At 40.2% G+C, this 24,953-nt stretch overlaps 1 protein-coding gene across 1 annotated transcript in view; it reads right to left on the bottom strand.

Annotated features, from left to right (window-relative positions):
• The window catches only part of NCKAP5 (NCK associated protein 5), a 382,667-nt gene that overhangs the window by 195,634 nt on the left and 162,080 nt on the right, over positions 1-24,953 (bottom strand). Inside the window, exon 4 of the mRNA XM_059820618.1 lies at positions 6,359-6,492. Coding sequence (XP_059676601.1) covers positions 6,359-6,492 — 134 coding nt within the window. The remainder of the gene's footprint in view (positions 1-6,358; positions 6,493-24,953) is intronic.

The following is a 24,953-nucleotide window of genomic DNA, read 5'->3' as shown; positions in this document are numbered from 1 at the left end:
ACATGATTTACTAGCGCACCGGGCTACTGAAATAGAGCTGGCTCTTAATGTAGCTTCAGTGCCTGAAGAGTCCACAGAAGATCGGGAACTGCATGTACCTCTACGTGCATCTTTAATAATGCCTGAAGCAAAGCAATCCGTGGCTCTCTAAAAGTGTTACGTAAGTCAATATAAGTCATGCAATATAGTCTGCTATAACTTCTGGTCCTTGCATGACTTCTGTGTTTTGAGTTTACACTGGTTCTTCAGTTCTCTGCAGTCACTCTGACCTCATTACTTTTGTTCTTCCCCAACTGCTGTATGAAAATATGTATTTCAACCTGATAGTTTCTAACATGAGAATGAGAATTGTAGTTTTTGAAGAAAACTGAGGTAACACATTCTTTGAAGATATTTCTCATGTGTATGTACTTTCAAAACCACCATATTCATACACAGAACAGAAGAGTGGAAATAATGAAGCCTGGTATGAAAAATTATCAAATTCCTTTTTTTCTTCTTGTTGGTCTAACAACAGTAAACCAGCATATTTAGTTCAAAGTAGCCCGTGAACTGAGTGGGGTCAAACTCCATATACAACTTTGGCAACCTCCTCTTTGGGCTTAATTTCATGGGTTTAGTAAAACCGTTCCTTTGTTTTCTGCCAGATGAAAACTATTCACACAAAAGCTCCTTGATCTTACTTAAAATGGTGTTTGACACTTCTGAGCAAAGATTAGAGATGAAATATGTACCAAAGTGTCGTACACGCACATAAATACAAATACTAATATACTCACCCCATCAGTGTTAATCTAAAAGAAACTTCATCCTTTTACTCTGTCAATTCTAATCAAAACACAAGATCGATATCCTAAGCATTAGGTCAAAGCCCTACTAAAGCGGTATTCACACCACGTCCTGAGGCTCAGCAAGTCCAGCCAAGAGCTAAGCAGTCCTCCAGTGAAAGCACTCTGCCCAGCGCACCGAGAGCGGCAGCTCCAGAACTGGTGCCTGTGAAGCAGACATCAGCCCCACTTCTCTTACATCATACACCGGAGAGGCCTCTCAGCAGTCTAAGACCCCAGTGGGAGGGACCCCACGCTGGAGCAGGGGAAAAGTGTGAGGAGGAAGGAGCGGCAGAGACAAAGTGACTTGAACTGGTCACAGCAGCCCTCACCCCCCCTGCCCCCACCAACCGTGCTGCTCAGGGGAGGAGGTAGAGGAGTCAGGGATGAAGGAATGAAATTGAGCCTGGGAAGAAGGGAGGGGTGGGGAAGGTGTTATTAGTTTTGTCCTTGTTTCTCACTATCCGTCTCTATTTTTAATTGGCAATAAATTAAATTAATCTTCCCCAAGTTGAGTCTGCTTTTCCTTTGATGGTATTTGGTGAGTGATCTCCCTGTCATTATCTTGACCCATGAGGTTTCTTTTCTTATTTTCTCCCCCAGTCCTGTTGAGGAGGTGGAGTGAGAGAGCAGCTGGGTGGGCACCTGGCAGCCAGCCAAGGTCAACCCACCACAACATATTTGACGATGGACATCTTATAGTCAGCAGCAAAGGAGACAGCAAGTGTACAAGCGAGATACGCACCAGACATGGACCAGTTTCAAGTCAGCAAGTTGTGTTTTATACTTATTCACTAGTTTTCTTTGTAACGTTTCACACAGCCACATCTAATAAAATCTGATGGTATCTAAAAACATAGGGCAGGATGACAAGGTCAGCCTTTGATATAAACTCTTTCTTTGTGACAATCTGCCTCCCCCAATAACCCTACATACAGGCCACTGAGAGAGGATAAGAGATCACTGCAGAACTACACAAAAGAGAAGAGGAAAACTGTAGACAGCTCCTTCTGTAACCTTCTTCCGATACAAGAAGCGAATTCCCAGACAGGATTTTACTCATCCCTGCTATGATACCATCAATAGCTGCCAGGAGAGCATTTCAATCTCCCCAGAAACTAGATTAAAATGTTATTAACGGTTTAAATTGGCATTCAATGGGCATCAGGCAAACTGACTGACCACAGCGGCTACCGTAACATCCTACTGGTTTATATTTTCCAGGCATGGTCTCTGTTGTATATGGATTACCAGTCATGGCAGTAAGGCCACTGAAGTGCAAGCAGGTGGTGACCTCTAGATCAAGCAGATGTGGTAGCATTAGAAATTACCATGTGATGATACAACATCAACGTGCTGATGCAATGAAAAAAATCTCTTTATCACAGCTGCTAGGAAAACAGTTATCATTTCCACTCACCTGCTGACAAGCCAGAATGGAGCAAGGGGAATGAACAATAATTGGAGAAAACCAAGTAGGATGTGCTTAAAACAACAGCCACACAGTCCTTTTATGTGAAGGGTTATCAGATTTGTAGTAGTCATTTTTCCCCTTGTCAGAAGTGACAGGCTTAACCCTATGGTCAATATTAATGTGAGGGAAAGGCTGAAATACAATCTAATGAGAATTGCACTCATCCCATTTGCAGGACCCTGGCAGATCAAACAAGCACCGTTTCCTACTTTTCCAATATCATCCATTCTTAAAAGCCTGAGGCAGTTTTCCAGTCACAGACATTGATACCTATAAACAACATCATCTTAACTGAAAGGATTTTTGAAATTTACCCAAAGGGGATTTTAAGATTTGATACTAGCCTCTTCAATTACTGTTTACAGATATACTTTACAATAGCGTGTTTTATTGAACTTGTTTCATTTAGACCAAAATAGTAATCAAAATAACTTAAGTAAAACTACCTCTTTTATTGCTTTAACATTTAATCCCGTTTTGGAGTCACATGTACTGTATGCACTCAACAGACAACAATTTCTATTGCTTACTGATATACAACAGAGAAATGTAATCAATTTATATTGTGTGTATTAGTGTGCTTTTCAGAGTGATACTATAAATCAAACATGCTGCTTTGGGCAGGGTTGTTGCACTTGTGTTCCTACTGTTGTAGGAAGATGCTGAAAGTAGGAAAAGCACAGCTGAAACCAAGAACAAGGAGGTACATGAGACACAGCATATTTTCTTCTCTGATGTCCAAGATAGAAGAATTTCAAGGAGGAACTAATGTTAAACTGTGAGCAATCAAAAAAAGCCCCAAAACCAAACAAACTAAAAAGAAACCAAAAAGAATTAACCTAATTTCCTCCGGAGCTGGATAAAGAGGCAGGAGGCATAACACTAAGGTAAACGGCGACCTGCCAGTATATACATGACAGTTGCCAGCAATCAAAATGGGAAAGTCAGACTGCATGACACTGTTTGGAAGAAACTGGGCTGATGATAGGTATTTGTAGGGTTAGTCTTCATGCATTTGAAGAACATTCATTTATACATTGTCATGCCAAAAAGGGCCTTATAGAATTTAACAGAACAGCTGCAGCAAAGCAACAGATCTCAGTGGTTTTAAGAAAGAAAACATCAAGGATTTCACCTCAAGGCAATGCAAAAAAACCTGTATCCAACTACAGTGTTAAATCCTAGCTTTAGAATTAAATGGTTTTCCTGCAGGATCTTTCGACACCTTAAATATATCCACCTCCAATAAAATTAGAAAACAAATTTAAAACTACATGGATATACCACAGTACAATTCCGGAAAAGAAATTTGGTTCTAAAAGCTCTTTCTCCTTCTACAGCAACCAACACATATTTATCAAACTAACCACTGTGTCACTTTAAGGCTCTGGCAGATTTATACAGATGTTAAGAGAGAGAACTTCGATTTATTTCAGACTCCTAGCCTGGAATATTGCTTACTTGGTAAGAACAGAAACGTCAATCAATAAAAACACTCCTTGCCTTCTGAACTCCTCAATCTCAAACTATATGCTTATATGATAGATTAAAGTTTTCACACAATTTCAGATAGGAATAGGCAGCTTTCCTCCCCTGATTACAAAGGTCAACTTCCAGCTTTCCACGAACTATCATGTTTCATTCTTTCAAAGACACAGAGAAAATATTTTGAGATGCAAAGAAACATCCTCCAAATCAGAGTTTAACCTACTGCACTGCATGTTTATGTAGGAATGTCTATGTAAATCCACTCAGTTCAGGAATTACACAGACAAAATATTTATGCTATAATATATATTCTTACTTTAGTCTATCTGCATCTGAAAGACAGAACGTTTGGGCCCAAGGTATCACTCTCTAGCCATCTTCTTCCAAAGTACTTCCAAGTTTCTTGATTTTACCATCTCCTCCCATCACCACCTGTCTTGTCGCATTTAATTGTTCTTAAATTGAGAAAAAAGTCTCAAATCCTTCAAACAATACAGAATCTCTAAGCAGCACAAGATTATCCAGTTGCTAGTTTCATTACTTGCTCAAGCAGGGTAAGAAAAAATACACTCATTTAGGGACAAAGTCTGTTTGTGTAAGCAAGTATCTTAATATTCTACCAAACATAAGAAAAAATAATCTCTAATATTCCATCTTAACAAACATAATGTTTTAAAAGCAAATGAAGTATTTAAGTGATGCATTCTCTTCCTAGCATCTGGTGTACACTAAAATAAAATCATAGCCTGATGAAGCCAATGGCAGTTTTCATCATTGGTAATAACAGGGCCAACCTCAGGTGCCATCAATGAAAAGTGATATTTAAGTTTGCCTTCGAACAGTATAGCTAACATGCAGACAGCCTTACAAAGAACATAATACTGATTTAGATGGCATTCACCTTTATCTAAATGAGAGGTATAAAAATAAAGAGACAAACAACTTTAATCCAAAGAACTTGCATCCCTCTGCTTCTTGATAGATCAGAGCAAGCCAGACTGCAAATAGTAACGGAAGAAAAAGAATGGATTAATTTGAAGACAATGGACTTCAAAAATCCTAACTAATAATATAGTTATTCTTTTCAGAAACACTGTAGAACTGAATCAGACTACCACAGTTTCACAGGAATAATGAAGGGTTATCCTGAAAAGATCTGAATATGCAACAGTTAAAATCTTACCAACTTACTGGGCGTGTTACTCTGGAGACTGGTTTCCCCTCACCTCTTCTTTTCTTTTTTTCTTAATCAGGGTTGCACCGTCTTTAAAGTTTATTTCAAAGGCTTCTAGTTATTGTAACAATAATACTGTTCTAAATTCAGAGCCTCAGGAAATTCTTCCATAAACAAAGATCAATATGTAATAGAGCAAAATATTCTAACCAAGAATACTCATAGGGTGGATTTATTTTGTGTGTATTATTCAGGGAGTTAGAATACTCATCAGAATAAGTAAAAATTTAAACCAAAGATCATAGAACAAGAAGAACAACAAAAAACTAAAAAAAGAAATATCCTTAGCATTTTCAGTAAAAGAATTTCAGACTTATCTGAACACTTTGATAGTTTTTTAAAATCTGAAGAGGACTGATGGAAGTTTTCCAAAACCAAAGTAACAGATCAGAACAAATTTTATTATTGCTATTAACGCCTTTTGCAGCGTTGCCTAGAAACCCAATCTCAGATCAGAGGAGCAGCATGGCAGACACTGAGAAAAAAAAACCACAAAAAATGCCCAACACAGAAAACCCGAAAAACCCCAACAAACATAACCAAAGAAAAAACCCACCCCACAGCTTGTTTTCACCATATTAAACTGAACTTGAACTTTTCAACGATTCAGGGCCCTGAGGGAATGAGTTAATATTCAGTCTTGATGGAAAATACACAACATAAAATTCCATTGTCTCTTTCGATTTTGTTTTGATTGTTTTGCTTCAGTTCATGTGACAAAAACAATAAAAAGTTCTATTCGATGTACAAGATCTCAACATGCATCATGAAAACAATAAATAAAACAAATCCTTACTGTCATCATATGAATGAATAGTTTGCCTTAAATCCCAGTCCTAAGATGGTTCCCTTGTAAGTGGAGCTCTGTTCTAGCACAAAGCTCTGGTCCTGTCAATGCAGGAAAAGATTCGAAGCATGTCCAAGCAGGATGATTACTCAGCTGGTAAAAGGCATCACTTTTTTTCCCTTGATTCAGATGGATCACACCCGTTCTTGTTGGTTAATGGAAACAAGCAACCAAATATTGACTTATCAATGACATGCACTTTTTGAGAAGTGAAGACCTGTACTTAGAAAATTATTGGGAATTCTAACAAATGCAACATCTCTAGAAATTAAAATTTTCACCATTACATAGAATGATGGTATAAGCCTTTTAAGTTTTACAGGATGCTGACAATCATTTACCCAAAAGCCTGTTATGTTTACAGAATTTCAGAGAGAGCAGTTTTTGCCTTAGATTCCATTCATTTAAGCTATCAACAGGTTTGATCAATCTTTTTGCACCAAAGTATGTTCTTCCCATATTTTGAACAGTTTACTCATGCAACATACCTGGAAAACTGTTCTTGCAGCCCACGCATCTGAGCTCTGCTACGCTCTGACTCCAGCGTCACCTCGCGTAATCTTTTTTCACTCTCAAGTCTTAAATGTCTTTCTTCCTCCAACTCGTGTATCAGCTTCTCACGCTGAAAGACCATAAGAAGTTATTTATTAATTTTACACATAAAACGTATTTTTAGCAAAAAATTTAAATTTAATTTGGGAAAAATCATCAAACAATCAAAATAATTACCCTAACTATCCAGTCCCATCATTTTTTGTATAGCAATGTTACATAGAACAACAAACTAGAGATGGAAAACCTTTCAGAATATCCCCACCATGTTGAGCTACTCTTACTTGGCTCAGCCTCACTGAAGTCAGCATATTTAAAAACAAACACCCACCCTTTCCTTCAAAGCTCTTTTTCTTCACCTCCACTCAAAATAAATGTAAAAAATTGTATTTGAGATCTGTGATCTATCTTGCTTGAATGCAGACATGGGAAGCATGAAACAAGTCAAGAGGACAACTTGTCACCCATCCCTTAATGCTTCAGTCTCATGAGCAGAAAAGGACCTGATTCTGCAGCCACTGGTTTTATTGTTTTGGCTCAGAGAAGGTTCCCTATCAGTAGAACAGAGTCTATTTGAATCTATTTGCTGAAATACTATGACAAAGAATATGTTTTTAAAAAGTGAGTACCAACCAAATATGAGAGAAATAAAAATGTCATTAATTTTACTAATAGTTCTCAAAGGCAAATAACAGATGGTTGTTGCTAACTCTTAAAACATAGGACCAAAAAACCCACCACACAACATACAGTGCTACCTGGATAAATCTATGTAGGTCATGGCCTAATCTTTTTGGTTTTCTTAAAAAGAAAGAAAGTAATATAAAAGGGTACCAAATTATTTCAAAACACCATTTTAAAAGAAGCTAAACGCAATTTAGGAGGAGCAGGGGAATGAACCGAAAAGTTATAAAAAGTGCTATTGGAATTAAAACAGTATATATACAGCCCTTTCCATGTGACCCTGTTACACAGAAATGAAATTAAATTTTTCCTTGTGCATTTAAATGAGATAAAAAATCAATTAAAAAACCCAAGCAATTTACGTGGTACCACATTATACTCCATCAGCAAAGGGGTTCCAATGTCAGTGGTCTAAGAAAAGGTTAAGTCATTATAAAGCTACAATGGGTTCACCACCTATATGCTTTGAAAAATCTCTGTGCCCAAGGTGCAGTGTGATTTGTAGCCTGTCCGACAGTCTGACGTAGTTCCATTGCTGACCTAAATTTTCATGACATACCTGCAAAAGTTTATCTAGAAATTATACATAAAGTTTCATTAGAAAATAACAAAGGTATCTTAGTGTTAAGCCATTAAACGGGGGAGACAGATTATTTGTACAAGTCTCACAGCTATAAATCTTACTGGATAATAATTTACAATAGCGGTAACCAAGGGACCAAAAATATGAACATTACCAAGTGGAAAAGGGATCTTAAAGACAGTGATAAATAAGCAGATGCCACAAAGGGAGGCTGCAAAGGATTAAATGAAATATCTATATGCTTCTGAAAAAATTTGGGGAATTACTCAGAGAACAGAGGGCTTCTGTCTAGTTGGTCAAATGTAATATCTGGAAAATAGAAAACTGCAAAACAAAAACCAAATTACACATTGTTCTAACTAAATTATCTAATTACTCTCCTTACTGTTACATAACCATGTTCTGCCAGGTGCTGAGTAATCCTTGTTTTCTGCCAAGCTAAGAAGAGCAGAGAGTGCTCAGCACCAGGCAAGAGATGCACACACCTTCAGTACAGACAGTACGGCTCATGAAGGCTAACTCAGGCTAATAGTACGGGAAGAATATTCAAAGCAGTTAGTATTTCTCCAGCTTAGATCCCATCAACACCAGCTTCAAAATTATACTGTTCCAGAGGCCCTTACTGAACACTGTTAGCATTTTCTCTTATAGATGCCTTTCACTGCTGCTAAAGAGACATCTAGAGCTTCCAGAGCTTCCAGAGAGTAGCTAGGAAAATAACATAAAAGAAATATATAGTTACCACCCAGGGCTTAAGACAAGCTTTCAGAAGATACTGGTGTCTACAGAAATTGGGCTTAAAACCAAATATGAAACTGTCCCTACAGTAACTGATAAGCCATCTTGACGGAAAATCGGGTACTGCTGTGAACTCCGGAGTGGCCAAGCTGACTCAAAAAGCACCAGGCTGTGTCTGAGCTACCTGATGCAGTAACAGCTTAACTATGATAATGAACTGAAGACCAGAGATTCAGCCATGCCTTCAACACTCATTCAGCGTCATTACTGCCACAATGATTTTATTCTGATACAGCAACTACGTCTATATGTCTACTACGCTGACCATGCCCTGGTCCTCAAATAAACCTTATTTCTACGTTGAGTACAAAGCCAGATCTTCACGGGGGAGAGACAAAATGTGGCACTTCAGAAAGCAGATGAGTATCCATGTCACTGCCAGGGTGTTTTGCAGGTTGCACACAGCTCCACTGACTGCCCTGCAGAATGAGTGTGCCCTATCTACATGCATGGCCATGCTGCTGCTGATCACAAACCCACGTTTTCTAGTAAAGCACTGAATATACAGCAGAGATTCACAAATCCAAACTTTCCCCCACAGGTCAAAGAGCTGTATAAGCTATTTCTAGGTTTCATTTACCTCTTGCTGATAGGTCAGAGAATGCTGTTGCTACCATTTACTCCTTCTATTCATGTGGGGAAGTCTGTATTACCGTCCTACACGAAAAGATCAGCACATCCACATGGGGTTTGGGTGTTTTTAAGAAGAAGAAAGGACCTAGGAATTACCTTAAGGGAAGTACCCATAAACCAACAACAAATTCACATTACAAGAACAATAACGATACAGGAATGAAATATCTAAACATTAGGAACTTCTGGAATGAGTTAAATGCCCAGTTCCAATTCAGCCACCTCATGGGCAAGCATTATGACACAGTATTAGTTACATGAGCACATACTGTTGCTGTACAAAACTTATGCTCCTTTCAGGGTAAGGGATGAACAACGAACAAGTCACAAGGCTACAAGACTAGAAACAAAAGTAAAACCTATGGCCCTGAAATTTTGGGTTCTCTTCCCAGCTACCTAAAATCTCCTGTATGAATGGGGAGAAGACTGCCCACAGGATAGCTGTACAACAGTAACACCATCAGCCTTCATTCATGTGCTTCTTCACAAGAATTTACTGGCAACCTTGAGGCACTTCTGCCATTTCTTGCAGGCAGAAAGCAGATCTGCTTTCAGCCCGATCACAGACATTAAATACTGTAGAGGTGGGCGGAGAAAAGGAGTAAGAGACCACCCACACTTGGAAAGTTTTCAGTCTCCAGGACACAAACACTCATGTATACTACACACAGAAAGTAGCTCCCAGCCGTAGTGATCTTATTATCGACAATAAAAGAGAACTACATTTTTATTCAAACCCAGAAAAGCCATAATGAAGTGTCAGAAGAGAGAAGTGAGCCTAACGTACAGAAAGGCCAGGATTAAACAGAGAGATATTTTTTTTTTGTCTCCTGGAAGCAGATAACATATCCTTGAATTCTCCAGAAATTTTGCGTTGTTATAACCCCCTTTATAAGCTCCTCTGTGCTAACCCTACTTTATTCCTGTGCAAAATAAAGGCATGTGAAAGGAAATGAACTAGCCAGTAACGGTTCAAGGTTTTATAGTGACTATAAGTTTACTGGAAAGGGATACAATCAGCGTGCCATGTGAAGAAAAGGTTAAATAAAAAAAGAAAGTATCATGTGAAATGCATCAGTATGTTTTAACACCAGGAAAATCACTGCCATCTTCCAATGAAGTTATACGTGTTCCCACTTGCCAATTCCTCTTTAATTGCAGCTTCTTCCCTCCATGAGCTCTACTTAAAACTATTTTTCCCTGCTTCCTCTCTTTGCCTTCTGCAGCACAGCTATAACCTTCTCCTCTTAGAAGTATAACCCTTACCTCACTCTTGCTTCCCTTTTTCAGCCTCTGCAGATAGCCTGACTTTCATCACATCAGCTTGTCAAATTTCTGATAACATTCCAAATATGAAAAAATTTTATATGAACGAACTAGAGTGAAAGACAGGGTTAGCAAACTCCACCAATACTTTCGTGCAAGTACTGGAATATTTTAACACTTGAACAAATACTGTTTGCAATTACTTTTTCATGAACATTTCAGCAATCAAGCTTCCCTAGCTTTCATTATGTTCATGAGCCAGCCTCTGCACTTCAACGACTTCGTTTTTGTGTAGCTGTAGAAACGTTTGTGTCAAAATGTTTCATTTCTCATCTAGTCAGGGACATGTACCACACATTAACTCATCTTCTCAAAGTTAAGGAAGGAATCCAATCTGAGGTACTCATGATCAAAACAAAATGCATGAAAACTATTTATGGCTAGACTGAAAATAGTGCATGTATTTGACAGAAAAATCTGAACCGCTCGTCAGCACTCCATGAAGAGACCAAGAGACAATGCTTATTTTCAGTTACTGGTTAATAGCCATGCTGTCGGTCTAAGGACTGACCTGGTGCAGCGATGTGACGAGCATCTCCCAAGAGGTGCTCAACCATTTATGCCTCCTTTAATTCACTTGGGATGCGTCGCAAATGTCAGGACCTGGTTCTTTCACATTCTACCAAACTGCAAACGTCTCCTTTCTTGAATGGCCCCTGATGCTGTGACAGCGAGCAGCAAACGCCGAAGTGATAAAACGGGGTGGCTGCTGCCTTACTGTTTTTCCTTTCTGGGCTATCTTGCTGTCAACTTTAAATTTAGACATGGACAACACTCAAGCCTTCCAAGTCAGGGACTTGCAGTTGAACTCCTTTACCTGCCATTGCAAATAAAATCAGCAGATGTCTCGTTTGAATGACGGGACTGACTCCATGACAATACCTTCCCAGGGACTTCTCTCCACCAGGGTCAAGGATTTGAGGACCTCAAGCAGATTTCTTATTCCAAACCCTCTCGTCTCATCCCACCCTTTTTGCTGGACCTCCTTGACTCCCCTCCTCAGTGCTGACGATCTTGCACCCTCTGTGTTAAAACTGCTTTGTTGACAGCTCATTCCTCCTTGCCTCTCCACCAGAAAACATTTTCCCCTACACCTCCATAATGTGTCACCTTAACAATCTTACTTTTTCTTAATGTCACTGGGTCAGACGTATTGTGTGTCTGTGGTTTCTGGCAGCCGGGGACTGTGGGGCCTCTGTGCGGAGAGGTCAGGGCTGCCCCATGCCGGACACAGCCGGTTCCAGCCGGTTCCAGCCGGCTCCGCCACAGCCCCACCGCAGGGCACAGCTGAGCCCATCAGCGACACTGGTGGTGCCTCTGGGGAAATGCGTTTAAGAAAGGGCAAAACGCCACAGAGGCAGTGAGGAGTGAGGAAAAAAGTGTGAGAAAGAGCCCAGCGGGTGCCCAGGTCTGGGGAGGAGGAGAGGGAGGAGGCGCTCCTGGCGCTGGGGTGGGTGTTTCCCCGCGGACCATGGAGGGACCATGGGGGACACTTCCTGAAGCACTGCAGCCTGTGGAGAGCCCATGCTGGAGCACCTTTATCCCAAAGGACTGCAACCCGTGGAAGGACCCACGCTAGAGCAGGGGGAAAATGTGAGGAGGAAGGTGCAGCAGAGAGGGACTGTCACGGACTGACCTCGACCTGCATCCCCATCCCCCTGCACCGCGCAGCAGGGGAAGCTGGGGAGTCAGACTCCCCAAACTGCACTTTGGAAAGTGCTGCTCTAAATTTGTCTTTGTTTTACATCATCCAAATCTATTTTAATTGGCAATAAATTAAACTAATCTTCCCCAAGCTGAGTTTGTTTTGCCTGTGAGGGTAAATGGTAAACGATCTCTGTGTCCTTATCTCGACCCATGAGCTTTTTCATCTTACTTTCTCCTCCGGTCCTGTTGAGGAGGGGGAGTGAGAGAGCGGCTGGGTGGGCGCGTGGCAGCCAGCCAAGGTCAACCCACCACACCAGAGTATTTTATTTTTAACTTTTTAATTTTTCTTTCACAAAAAATCATACTACTCCTTTGATCAATAATGTTATCATAGACTCATAGAATGGTTTGGGTTGGAAGGGACCTTAAAGATCATCTAGTCATCTGTATGTTAAACAAAAATGTGGCTGTGCATCAAGATTTAAAACTACAGATAATTGCAAGCGTAAAATTAAAGGGATTCAGTATACACACGCCATGGATACTATACAGGGTCTTGCTATTCTAAGGGAGCCAGCTCGACACCTGCATAGGAACTGGTCCCTCCTTTTTCTCTTTAGCTTATGTTTGAGTCTTATGAAGAGCAATTCTTAAGAACAGCAAGGTATAACTGGACTGATTAGTTCAAAAATTAAAATGAAAATCAATTTTTCTAGCAAGTCAATGGCCAATGCTGTTATGAATAAATATGCATATTCAAAGTACTCAAAAACACTACTTTATTACCCTTGCATGCCACTTTTGAAAGACTGCTGCAGGCAGGAGCCATGAAACACAAATCCCTGGGATAAGGGATGAGAGAGGGATCGTAAAACAGTTCCATTTTTCAAGAATTAATTATGAAATATTAATTGAAATAGAAACTGGAATTTGCAACTTGGTCTCCCAGTTGGTTACTTTAACAAAGTAACTCATTTTTTCCAATGCAATGAATATTTAATTGCCCTAACATAATACATGGTGATCAAATGGTATTTATTCAAGTGCCACAGAGTATACCTGAGCCCCAGCTGCCCATGGCCCAAGCTATTGGTTAAAGGCAAGTACAAGCGTTCTCTATGTTATAGATATTTTGTGAGAGCTTGTGTTTGGGTCCTGCAAAAAAAAAAAACAGTCAAGGAGTCCGAGGTGGTTCACCCTCATCTGTCTTGCACAGAGGGTGGGTGAAATCTCTTTGGTCTGGTCACCTCCAGAGGCAGAGGGACCTGCTTGTCACCCTCCACGCGAGATGGGAGATCTCCCTCCAAACTGCCCTTGTGCAACCTGGTCCCAAACCCAGCACACAAGATACTACAGTCCGCTGTCTGTCTAAACTTATTTCATTCACAGATGACAGGAAAGAAATGTGATTACAAGAACAGAGAGCAGATACCATTTTTTATCTCATCATAAATTGCACCAGGTACTGTATTTTCATTCAAATTAAAATGAGTCAAACTTCAGAGTGTCCTTTGTTTGCTCCTCATCGATCGCTGTTAAACCAAATGTTTCTCATTCTGTAATCAATACTTCTCTGCAAAAATAAACCGAGGCACTGACAAACGACTTTGCAGAACATTGCAGCGTTCCTTGTAGTGGACTTTGACAGCATGAAAAAACACTACCCCAAAGAGTGGAGAAAAAAGAAGTGCATTGCTTATTGTGCTTATTATAATTTTTACAGGCTGCTTACAGCTGAATCATTTTACTGTAACAAGACTTTATTAAATTAGCCAGCTATTGAAACCAGAGCTTTCCAACACTAGCAGTTAATATGCTGTTGTTCCTCATTACTGTTTCCAGCTATACTGGGAATACCAACAAATACCCTTAAACACTCAAAGCTTTCCCAGGGATGAAGTTATAGGTGTTTTTAAAGCACAGTGAAGCATCAAGGTATAAACATTAATAACTTAAGCACTTGGAGGATTCATGGAGGGAGAGGTAGCTTTATTTCCACATCTCTTCAAAATAAGAAAGTTAAGGGTAAAGTTGTGTGGCTGCTTTGTAATCAAAATGAATCACCCTTTCACCTGATACAGATTTGTACCACAGAGGCTAAAAAAGAAATTTCCTTGATTTATATTAGGCCTCTACTTTTTTAACCAAATATTTTATGATGTAATCATTTTTCCTAAACTTATTCCCACTAAAGCTCTGCAACACCTAGATATAAATAGTATAAAAAGCAGTATCCTAATTTTAGGCTGGTATCTTCTAGCTTTTTCATTCCAGTAAGAAAAAATGATGGTTCTTTACAACAGGATTCTGCTCCCAAAATGACAGGCTGCCCAAATAAACCAGGAAAACCTAACTGACACTAAATAATTTGTATTAGCATTTTCTAAAACTGCCTTGAAAACAGTTAAAGTAAATAATTTGAAGCATATAATTTATTTTCCACTATGAAATTTTAATATGGTAATACATCTCTTTCTTTGGCCTCCTATCAGACTAGCACATGTATCCCGTGACTACCAGATGTAAACTTCAAGCTTTGCTTGGCTCTAAGATGAATAGCAAGATAGGAAAGGTTTATTATTATTAGTGATATTTTAGTGACAGCAGTTTACACACTTTATATTCTTGGGTGATAACACTGCTCCAGAGCAATTCAAGTAAATTAGAAACTCTTTCTTGGTGTAGTTACTCCTGAATAAAGTAAGACGCTAGCTTTCATTGTGCACTAGCTCAAAATTGCCACCATGTGGCAGGACAGCAACTTAATTTAGCATTATTTATACCGCACTGATATGGTTTTAATTGCATCTGTACGACAGAATAACTGCTGTGCTGAAGCTCCTTTATCATTGCAAGCCTACAATTAATCTGAATTAGGCAGGCTATTACATGAGCTGTACTGTATATATAGTTGGAGTTGTGACAACATTTATTTTACAGAAAAAAAAATTAAATAATTCATAAAACCTTTCAGTACAGAGCTAGCTGGCTAGCACCACTGTCCGCCCATCGCTTTCAACAGCTATGGTGTATGGCCAGCCCTCTGAAAGGGAGCTCTTACTGCCCAACAGCTCTTTAATTCTGTGAAACACGCACTGACAGGCCACACCCATTTGGAGCCACCTTTAAAAAAAAAATTAAATACCAAAAAACCCCACTCATAGTCTTCCAGATACTAATAAACTTGAGTCAACTATGTGTACCTCTTCTAGCACCTTTCCTGGAGATGCACCTATAGACAGTGGTTATACGCAATCCATGGCAGCAGTATAAGTGCAGGCTTGCTTTCTGCAGCTGGAACATCTGCATCCCCAGTAGCTGCCATTCCCTCAACTTCTTAATGGTCATCTCTGTATCGTATTTTCAATGTTGAATGAAGGCAAGCAATACATATTTTGATAATCCTGTCTCCCTAATAAAACAATTGCTATTCATTCAAATTCACAATTGATAGCCCAATTTCAAAGACTTGTATTGATCGTCAGTTCTTAGCATAATTAATTTTTCTGTTTTAGACATTTCCTTATGGGGGATGGGGTGTAGAGAGAACGCTTTTAGTGAGCTTGGAAGTCCCACATAGTCAGATCATGGATTTTTTAACAATTATTAAACTTAAAATGATAACGCTTTTAAAAAATGAATTTGCAAATGTAATTCAGCTTCTAATAGCTTCTACAGACAGTAATTAAAGAAATCTGATTTGTCTAAATTAAACATAATGAAATGTTTTTCAAGATCAAATAAAAACTTGGAAACAATATTAAGACAGACATAATTCATATGAATACCTAGTATTCGGAAGTGTGAGGAAAAAGACTCTGTCAATACCAAAATGAGAAACAGCTGAATTAATAAGTAATATAATGTAAAAAATTTTTTTCCCTGAAACATCGTAGATTATAATGGCTAATTATAATTCCAAGCCCTTTGCTACACATTTTTTTTTGGTAAGGTGACTTGCATTATATTAAGATGTCTAACCAAGCATAAAGGTGTGTGTTTGTTTTTTACGCCAGGTATATAAAATCTCTTCTTATTAGAAACAAAGCTTTCTAACCAATGTAACTTGTTTACAATGAACTTTTATTAATTCAGTTGCAAACAAGCAAAAATCCCCAAGCTGTTTCCCACTTGTCTGATTCAAGAAAATTTATAATAATGGCATTTGAACCATAAAACAGCACAAAAGAGTGTGTGTAGACAACAACTTGCAAGAGAATACAGCCAACCCACCTGGGCCAGCAAAGCATCAATTGTTTGATTCACCTACAATTTTCTATCAGATCTGCAATTCTTGAACACTTCCTAAAGGGGTATCAATGTAGCAATGTATGAAACACAGAGGTAAGGCTGTCTGGTGAAATAAAAGCTCCCGATCACAGAAATACAACTGCGGTTTTGCAATTTGTTTTTTTCATGAGAACAAAACTAAATCTTTGAATAAGTAAAAGTGACACCAAAACATTACGTAGTAACACAGTTATAGCCTGCATTTAAACATCTGAAGAGTTCACAGACTTGAAGAGCTACATCCTTAGAGTTGAATGCTCTACTGATGACGGACTGCAAGTCTCTCAGTCACTCTCTGGTGGACTTATTTAAATAAATGGGCCATAGGACTGAACTCCCCACTCACAGAACAAAGATGAGGAACAAATGAACCCAGGCGATTTAGAAAAGGATCCAGGTTCAAATGCTTTACCTCATGGGATGTTGCCCTTCATTAGTAATCAGAAATTCCACCTTGGATCAGAAGAGAATTCTCAAGAATTTTTCTTTAATAAAGGGGGTTGATCTGCAGCAAATCAACCATTCCAAACAAACAGAGATAACATTTTAAAAAAATCATAACTCAAAACCACAAACTAACCCTAATACCATGTGCACAGGAGAAGGGCATATTAGCAGTATGGCACTCCACTGAAGAAACCTGCTCTAGGTACAATTTTACCCCTCTTGGTGGTAACATAGCAAATTATTAGGACATCTTTCATGATCTTCCCTGCCTAAATATGTCTCTGCTGTTTAACAGCATAAGACTTTAGAACTTACTTTGACTTGCAGTGAGGGCCAGAAGATTTGCCTGAAGTTCTCTCAGTGCATTACATGTTCTTTGGACTCTTCGTGACCTACAGCAATGCTTGCAAAACACCCGTATACTGCATAGGTGCATGAGATGACCTCTAGGCCGTATGATTTAGGGTGGTTTCCACATTTGCACAATTTTTGATATAGCATGGTTTTGTTTTACAGTTAAGTAATAGATATTTGCTGTCAGTCTGGATGAAATTCCAGCCTAGGCATAGACTTGAAGAAGAAAGAGGGAAGAGATTCCTTGAGCTCTGTAAACCAGTGTAATCCTACAGCTGATGCTCTTTAAAAATTTAAGAAATATTTTCAAAGGGGGTTTTAAAAGGCAGACAGTTTACAGATCTTGTCTGCATTGTTTGGAGTGTCTATAACAGATAATCCCATGAACTATGGCAGCCAGCGGTCAGCTCAGACTAAGAAGATTTATTCAAGTTCCTTTTAACCAGGTAACAATATTTTGATAAGTCACTATGTAAACATTACTGCAAACTAGTATTTCTGGCATACTTGCAAATGGCTGTGAAGTCTAGACAGAGTGGGAGAAAGAAGCCATGAGTTTGTGGACACGCTGGATTTTGATTTCTGAAACACTGATGCCTATCCATTTAAGGGAACTTGCTGCAATGGCATAGTGCCCCACCAGATATAAAGCATAGTCTGTAGAAAAGGAGACTAAGAAGACAAAGGACAGGTAAAAAGACAATGAAAGGTGACATGTCATTCAAGCTACTCTGTTTATACCTGGTAATGTTTTTAACCTACGGAATTCATATGAAGCAATACGGTATCTGCAGTATTTATTCCTCTGCTTTCCAATGTATGCATTGAAGGGACACAGTCCCAGAGTACCAGTGACAAGGAGGGCCCAGCCACAAGGTTTCTTCTAGACCCAGCTGTAATGGTAGAAGAGTTCACTGCCCCAGTCACAGAATCACAGAATCATTAAGGTTGGAAAAGACCTTTAAGATCATCAAGTCCAACCATCACCCCAACACCACCATGCCCACTAAACCATGTCCTGCAGTGCCACATCCACAAGTTCCTTGAACACCTCCAGGGAGGGCGACTCCACCACTTCCCTGGGCAGCCTGTTCCAATGCTTCACCACTCTCTCAGGAAAGAAATTTTTCCTAATATCCAGCCTAAACCTCCCCTGGCGCAACTGGAGGCTGTTTCCTCTTGTCCTGTCGCTAGTCACTTGGGAGAAGAGACCAACACCCACCTCTCTGCAACCCCCTTTCGGGTAGTTGTAGAGAGCGATGAGGTCTCCCCTCAGCCTCCTCTTCTCCAGACTGAACAATCCCAGTTCCCTCAGCTGCTCCTCAGAAGACTTGTGCTCCAGACCCCTCACCAGCTTTGCTGCCCTCCTCTGGACACACTCCAGCATGTCAACATCTTTCTTGTAGTGAGGGGCCCAAAATAAAACACAGTATTCGAGGTGAGGCCTCACCAGTGCTGAGTACAAAGATACAATCCCTTCCCTAGTCCTTCTGGCCACACTGTTTCTGATACAGGCCAGGATGCCATTGGCCTTCTTGGCCACCTGGGCACACTGCTGGCTCGTATTCAGCCGGCTGTCAACCAGCACCCCCAGGTCTGATCACTCCTGATCACTAGCTGGAGGTCACCAAACTTTCACGTCAGCAGAGAGTTGCTTGAGGCTCAGGATGGGGTACCAGGCAGATGGTTTAACTGAATCCACCACCAAACGTGCTCCGAAGTAACCCGGCGAGCTGTGCAATGAAGCAGAAGACAGAGCACTAGCATAATCCTCACCCACTCTGCTGTGGTGACAGTAACCCCCAGCAGGGAGACAATGATGTCCTAAATGACTCGGCCTTATCTGCAATTCCTGTGTGCCTGCATGCAAGGCGAATGGGTTTTCTCCCCTGTAAGTGACCAAAGTGTTCTTTAGATGATATCAATGGTTTCTTTTCTAAAGGACTGAATGCTCACAGAACAAATGGGCATGCAGCTGAATCAAGCATTTCCCACTTGGATCTGTGTTAGTGAGATAGGAGTTAGGCAGAAGGACACACATAGGATAAGCATTAGAAAAAAACCACACTTATAAGGGTTTTATTTGGCTTTAAAGGATCAGCCAGTGGAATTCTGCTTCGTTGCTCCAGGGAGCTCTGGAATCTACTCACAAGCTAGGAGTAGCATAAGTTTCTTGCCCTGATGCTGGGCATAGTTAGGGCTTCTTCACTTTCTGGACTTTCATGAATGCATTTGTATTTCCTGCTAATAAATAGGATATCGAGAAGTTAACTGAAATAGATGTAAGGCTAAACAAAAATTGGAAGGATGGGAGAAGTAGACCTTAACCATGCCGGTAGTGAGAAGTGGCTCAGAACGGTTTGCAATGCTACCAGACCTCCATGGATCTGGGATATGCCAATATTTTAGTTTTCACAAACACACTTCTATTTGTCTTTCTCACCTGACACACTCGACACCTCTGGCATCACTACTTTGCTGCTAGCTACCTTTCCATACAGCATTTCTTTTTCCCAGGCTCTTTACAGCATTGCTCATGAACATGTCAGATCTTATTACAATTTTTCTGTGTTTCCTCGCAGAGTCCATTTTATGGTCGGTAAGTAACTGAAAAAAAAAGATACCCTATTTACTCAGCTGTTCCTTGCAGAGTCCTAATGCTTCAGTTTTCTGACAAGTGTACCTCTTTATGATATTCACTCCTTTAGCACTGCGGGCACTGCTATAGGCAATAGGGAAATGCAGCGGGGTTTTTTGTTGGCTGGCGCATCTTCAATGGTAGGCTAGATAACTTCTACAGCAGAATATCAAAAACAGATATAAAAATTCTAACACTTAGTTATCTGGTCTTCATTTCCATGTTTATCTTTTTACATAGGGTGTAACTGTTCTATTGTATCTAACTATAGTTTATTCTAATCTGTTAATTGCATGTGTTCACGTACATGTGTCTCATTTAAGACACAACCAGAAAAATCTGGCTTTTTTTCAACTTCACAGCAAGTGTTGACAATTACAAGTGTTAAAGAAGAGAAAAAAGAAAATGTTTCTTTTTCTACAGAAAATACCAACTACTAAAACCAGACAGTGCAGCTCTCCTCTCTTCTGCCTCTCCCACCTTCAGCACTAGTTGAAAAAAATCCAAGAGAAGTCGTTGCAGCTATTAGGCTGAGCAGAAGTTCTGTTCCCAGACAATAAAACACATAATCACATAATTAACACACAGGACTTTCCATGTGCATTCTCTACTGTGTAGAGCACTAGAATAGGAGTCAGGGTAGTCGTTCTAAATTTTTGGTACATTTTGGCCAGCACACCAAGGTTTCACATCACTTCCACACACATGGTTCTCTTGTCTCTCACAGTGGCTGATGCTCTGTAAAAGGAAGAGAGTGACCTCCTCAAACCAGGACAGCTCAGCAATGCTTTAGAGACTTTCTGGATCATGGCCATCCCCATTTGTCTGTCCACTGTGTACAAGAAGTATGAAGAGTGGGTTAGCAAACTCTTTGTAATTACATAGTCTTTAAGCTTTGGCAAGAAAGAAATTTTGCTGTGCATCTGTAGAACAGGAAATTTCCTCTTCACTAGTGCTTCTGTGGACTGCTGTAATATATTAGCACAACAAACAACTTCCTATCACTCGCTCAAGACATCAAGTTTGGTATCAAATTCAATACAGCTGAAATATTAACAATCTTTGTCTCAAATGGGCTGAAAAGAAACACCCTAGCTGCACTGACCGTGCAAGCAAAGTCAAGCAGAGCTGGGTTCATGGGAATCAGGGTGCACAAGTGTTTAGTTCAACTCTTCAGCTGTTGTGGGAGTAGGGGATGAACCCCATCGAATACCGCTGGTCCTGCTCCTGCCTGGGTGTCTAGATCTAAGTCAGTAGCTACATGAAAAGAACAAAGCTAAGAAAAGTTTCTCCTTCCCTTCTCTGTTAGATTAAACACATTTCCAGAAGCTGATATTGTTGCTTTCTGGGGGTTCACAAGGATATTTCTGCTAACCTGTTTATGTTCCTTCTAAAGCTCTTGCTTTTGAAATGCGTTAGATTGCACACGTTCTTCACACCCCAACTTCCACTCGCCTCCTGCATATTTCAGTTTGTGAACAGGTTTCCCCAACCAACTGATGGAAGAGATAACCGCTGGAAACCTGCTTTTAGACAACTCTCAAAGTCCAGAAATTATTTTTCAGCTTCTCATTTAAGGCATGTATTTTCCTATGATATCTCCTACATCACAAGCTTTCCCTTCTGAGGTAGTTCATTATCAATGACAGGAAAATCGTACGTAACACGAGATTTCCAACAACAACCTGGGAATTCTGACCCACTCCTCTAGCGACAGCCATGGAAAAAGTTTCTTACAGGGAAAACTCGGCCAGTCACTGCTGCAGGGCACTTGTTAGTAGATACTAGCAGGAACAGGACGTTCCCAAGAGATAAGAGTTTTTCTCTGGCACTCAGAAATAATTTCTAAATAAGCAGTGTCACCATGGATGCCGATCACAAATGTGCAGCGTAAAGACGTAATTACAAAATGACAGTTGTGTGGACTGCGCATACTGAGCCAAATCCCCTCTCAGTATTCATCCCAAGTAGCCGAGCTGTGATTATTCATGGCACATCAGCACCCCAGGCTCCAGACGGCTCTTGGCACTATTTAGATGCCCAGTAAGACCCTGCCTCTTCCCCAAAGAGCTCACTACCTACATGGGCAATCCAATGAACGGTAGAAGAGTCAGATTAAAGCCTGGTTTACAAATGAGCAATTTAGACCAGAAATTAAGTATTTTCCAAGGTTATAAAGCAAGAAGGTAGCAAAAGTAGTAACCGGCCTTGCAGGACACCAAAGTTAAAGACTGTGACCCTTAATGAGTATAGTAAACAGGGGTTTTAAGCAGCTGGTTATTTAAAGTCACACAACAGGGTACTGCGCAGAAAGCACAACTTATCAGTACAGTTTGGAGAATGAGCGAAAGCCACTTCACAGCCAGGTAAGGTCCTGTATCAGGCCTGGTACTTTTATTAGTTTCCAGAATAACTACAGGGTGCATCACGCCAAGCGGTATGGAAATAACACAATCCAAACATCACAATCATTCCCACAGTCTAGACAGTCTCCTCTCGCAGGACAGGCAAGCAAGTCTGATCACCAGTTCCAGACTTGGAAAACGATGTCATGAGATCTTCATTATGAAAGACCCCATAGAATATCAAAAGATGCCTTATCACAATGCAATGGACACAGAGCCAAAACAAACAGAAATCAAATTCCTGACAAAGCAAAAACTGAATTAAAGTTTATGAGACTGGAGTAGGAAGGGAAAGAAAGGAAGAATTACAGTTGCCAGCTCAAGCGGTATGAATCTACACAAAGCTACATAAGTTTACTATAGGAAAACATTATTTCCTTACTGTGTTTTAATATTTTTTAAAAATCTTGAACAGAAGTTGCAGACAGGGGAGTGATTATGCTGTGCCAAGAGAAAAAAAAACAAACAACAAAGCAAATGGGGCTTAACGGCACAAAGAATATTGACAAGTTCAAATCTTGCTCAGATGAGCTGCAACTAGTTTTCATGTCTACCTGCAAAGCACTCTGTGGTCAGAAACGGGCCAACAGTTTCTGCCATATCTCTTTTATTCATCTCCAGCAGACTACTTTCTATATACATATGTTCGGTCTTTGCCCAGACGGAACTGGACAACACAACGGTACCATATCATGCTATCTCGGTGCCGTGGAGCTTCCGTTATGGATCAGGGCTCCATTGTCGCAGTAAGTTTTTACTCTAACACAAGGCAATCTGAAGCACTGCTTGAGCTGACTCATTCCAAGGGTCAGCACCGACTTCACGGTACAAGCTCCAAGAGCATTGCATTCATTTCAATAAATGGGCATTTAACGGAAGCAGCACAACTGAGCAATACTCTTGTTACATAAACTTTGTCCTCCCTTATACAGAAACTTTCTCTCCCTCCCGATAACCTTTTCTGTCCCATTTGGGGAAAAAAGGTCATTCTTCTGGACCCAGACAAAAAACCCCTCAGTTTGTGCAGGGACTAGTGCCACATATCATGAAAAATAAAAATCACTAGAGCGACACTTAAGTTCAGCTTTAGATGACAACACCAATGAAGAAATTAAAGACTGTACTCCCTGTCCAGCAGTGAAAATGCTCACCTACCCTGACTGGCTTGCTTAGACTGAGGCGAATTTAGGGAATTGGTATTTCTGCACCATCTCGTCCTCTCTGCCTTGCTTTAGCCACACTTTATAAAAGAAATCTGTAACAAGCCCAAATTACCATGAGGGCGACTGTCATGCACCCCACAGAAGCCCTGGAAGAGTTGATACAAATATGGAAATGACAGAAAAAGGCTGGAATTGTTGCGATACGTATTGGGACCAGATTTGAATTAACTGACTCAAACCAGTAAGACAAGAGTTTTTCTTAGGTCTTACAAGTGGGCCTACAAGATTTAAGAACAAAACCTGAAAATACTAAAAAAGAGATTTATTTTTAAAAAATAAATATGAGCAAAGTCTTAAGAAGATAAATTAATGGATTTTTCTGTGTTCCCAGAACTTAACACTGTAAACAGACCTTTTAGATGGAAGTTACAGTGCTGGTAAGTATTATAAATTTTACACCAACAGTTTAACTACTGGCCACAAAAAACCCCCACCAAAATCTAGTGATTTCTTTTACCTGTAATATGCTAAGTTCCCCAGCTACTTCAAGAAAAAAGTTGCAATGCCAAGTATATCACAGCAGATTCATTACTATTAATCTGTATAAATTTACCTTCCTAGTTTGCATAAAAGTCAAATTGTTGGCCCAGTGCATACATTCACCTTTCCTCTTCAGAGCCTCAGACGCTGCAACTAATTCTATCCTAGCTGAGACCCCTTTCTTGCACGAGATAAAACCTGACTGTAAATGTTCTGCCTCTTCAGCCTGCAGACCGGTGGCTCTATTCAGGTCATCCTTGCAAAAATATTAATCCAGTGAGTGTGTGGCTTGCTCGAGTCAACTCTTGCCATTGCCTGGAGGAGCTCAGGATTGCAGAGCTTAACCTTTGATACGAAAATGGCTGCAAATCACTGTTACTAGTGCACGGGTGCATCACTCCTATTAGGCGGTGAGGTATTGCCTAGAGTGGGATACATCTGTTTCTAGTCACAAAGCGGGATTTACTTCACGCAGAAGCCAACTGCCACTCCGATAGCACATACACCCATAGATGCTATGAGACTGCATGTGCTTTTTCTGTACTTCAGCATCCCCTGCCTTTGTCATCTAATGTATAAATGGCAATTTCTACTTGAGGGCAATTTAGTTGATATGACACACTTTCTACACATTGCCTCTGTTTTACTTTCAGACCTTATATAACTGCATTTTTATGGGGGCTTTTTTTTCTGTGTTCACTGATTCTTACATAATTCTACTTGACTCTTTTTTAGGTCGCCTAAATGCTTGCAGAAACTTGTTGAAGAGCCAGACCACTTCAGTGAGTTCGAGCGGAGAGGCAAAACTTATTTCTGCTCCTTTGGATATAGTAATGGTCTTCCTTACAGTGGTGGTTCCTACAACAACGTCCTCGGCAAGCAGGGCAAGAAACCACCAAAACCGAGGCGGGAGTATCCCTGCCTTTGCAGTGGCAAGTCCCAAGAGCCCCTTCGAAGCCCTGTGTATTTTAAAATACTGCGGCTAATCCCTTCCAGCTCCACAAAACCTAAATCCCGGCGAAG

This window comes from Gavia stellata, chromosome 8 (genome assembly GCF_030936135.1).
Source record: "Gavia stellata isolate bGavSte3 chromosome 8, bGavSte3.hap2, whole genome shotgun sequence".
Classification (NCBI taxonomy): Eukaryota; Metazoa; Chordata; class Aves; order Gaviiformes; family Gaviidae; genus Gavia; species Gavia stellata.
This window is presented reverse-complemented; position numbering and strand designations above follow the sequence as displayed.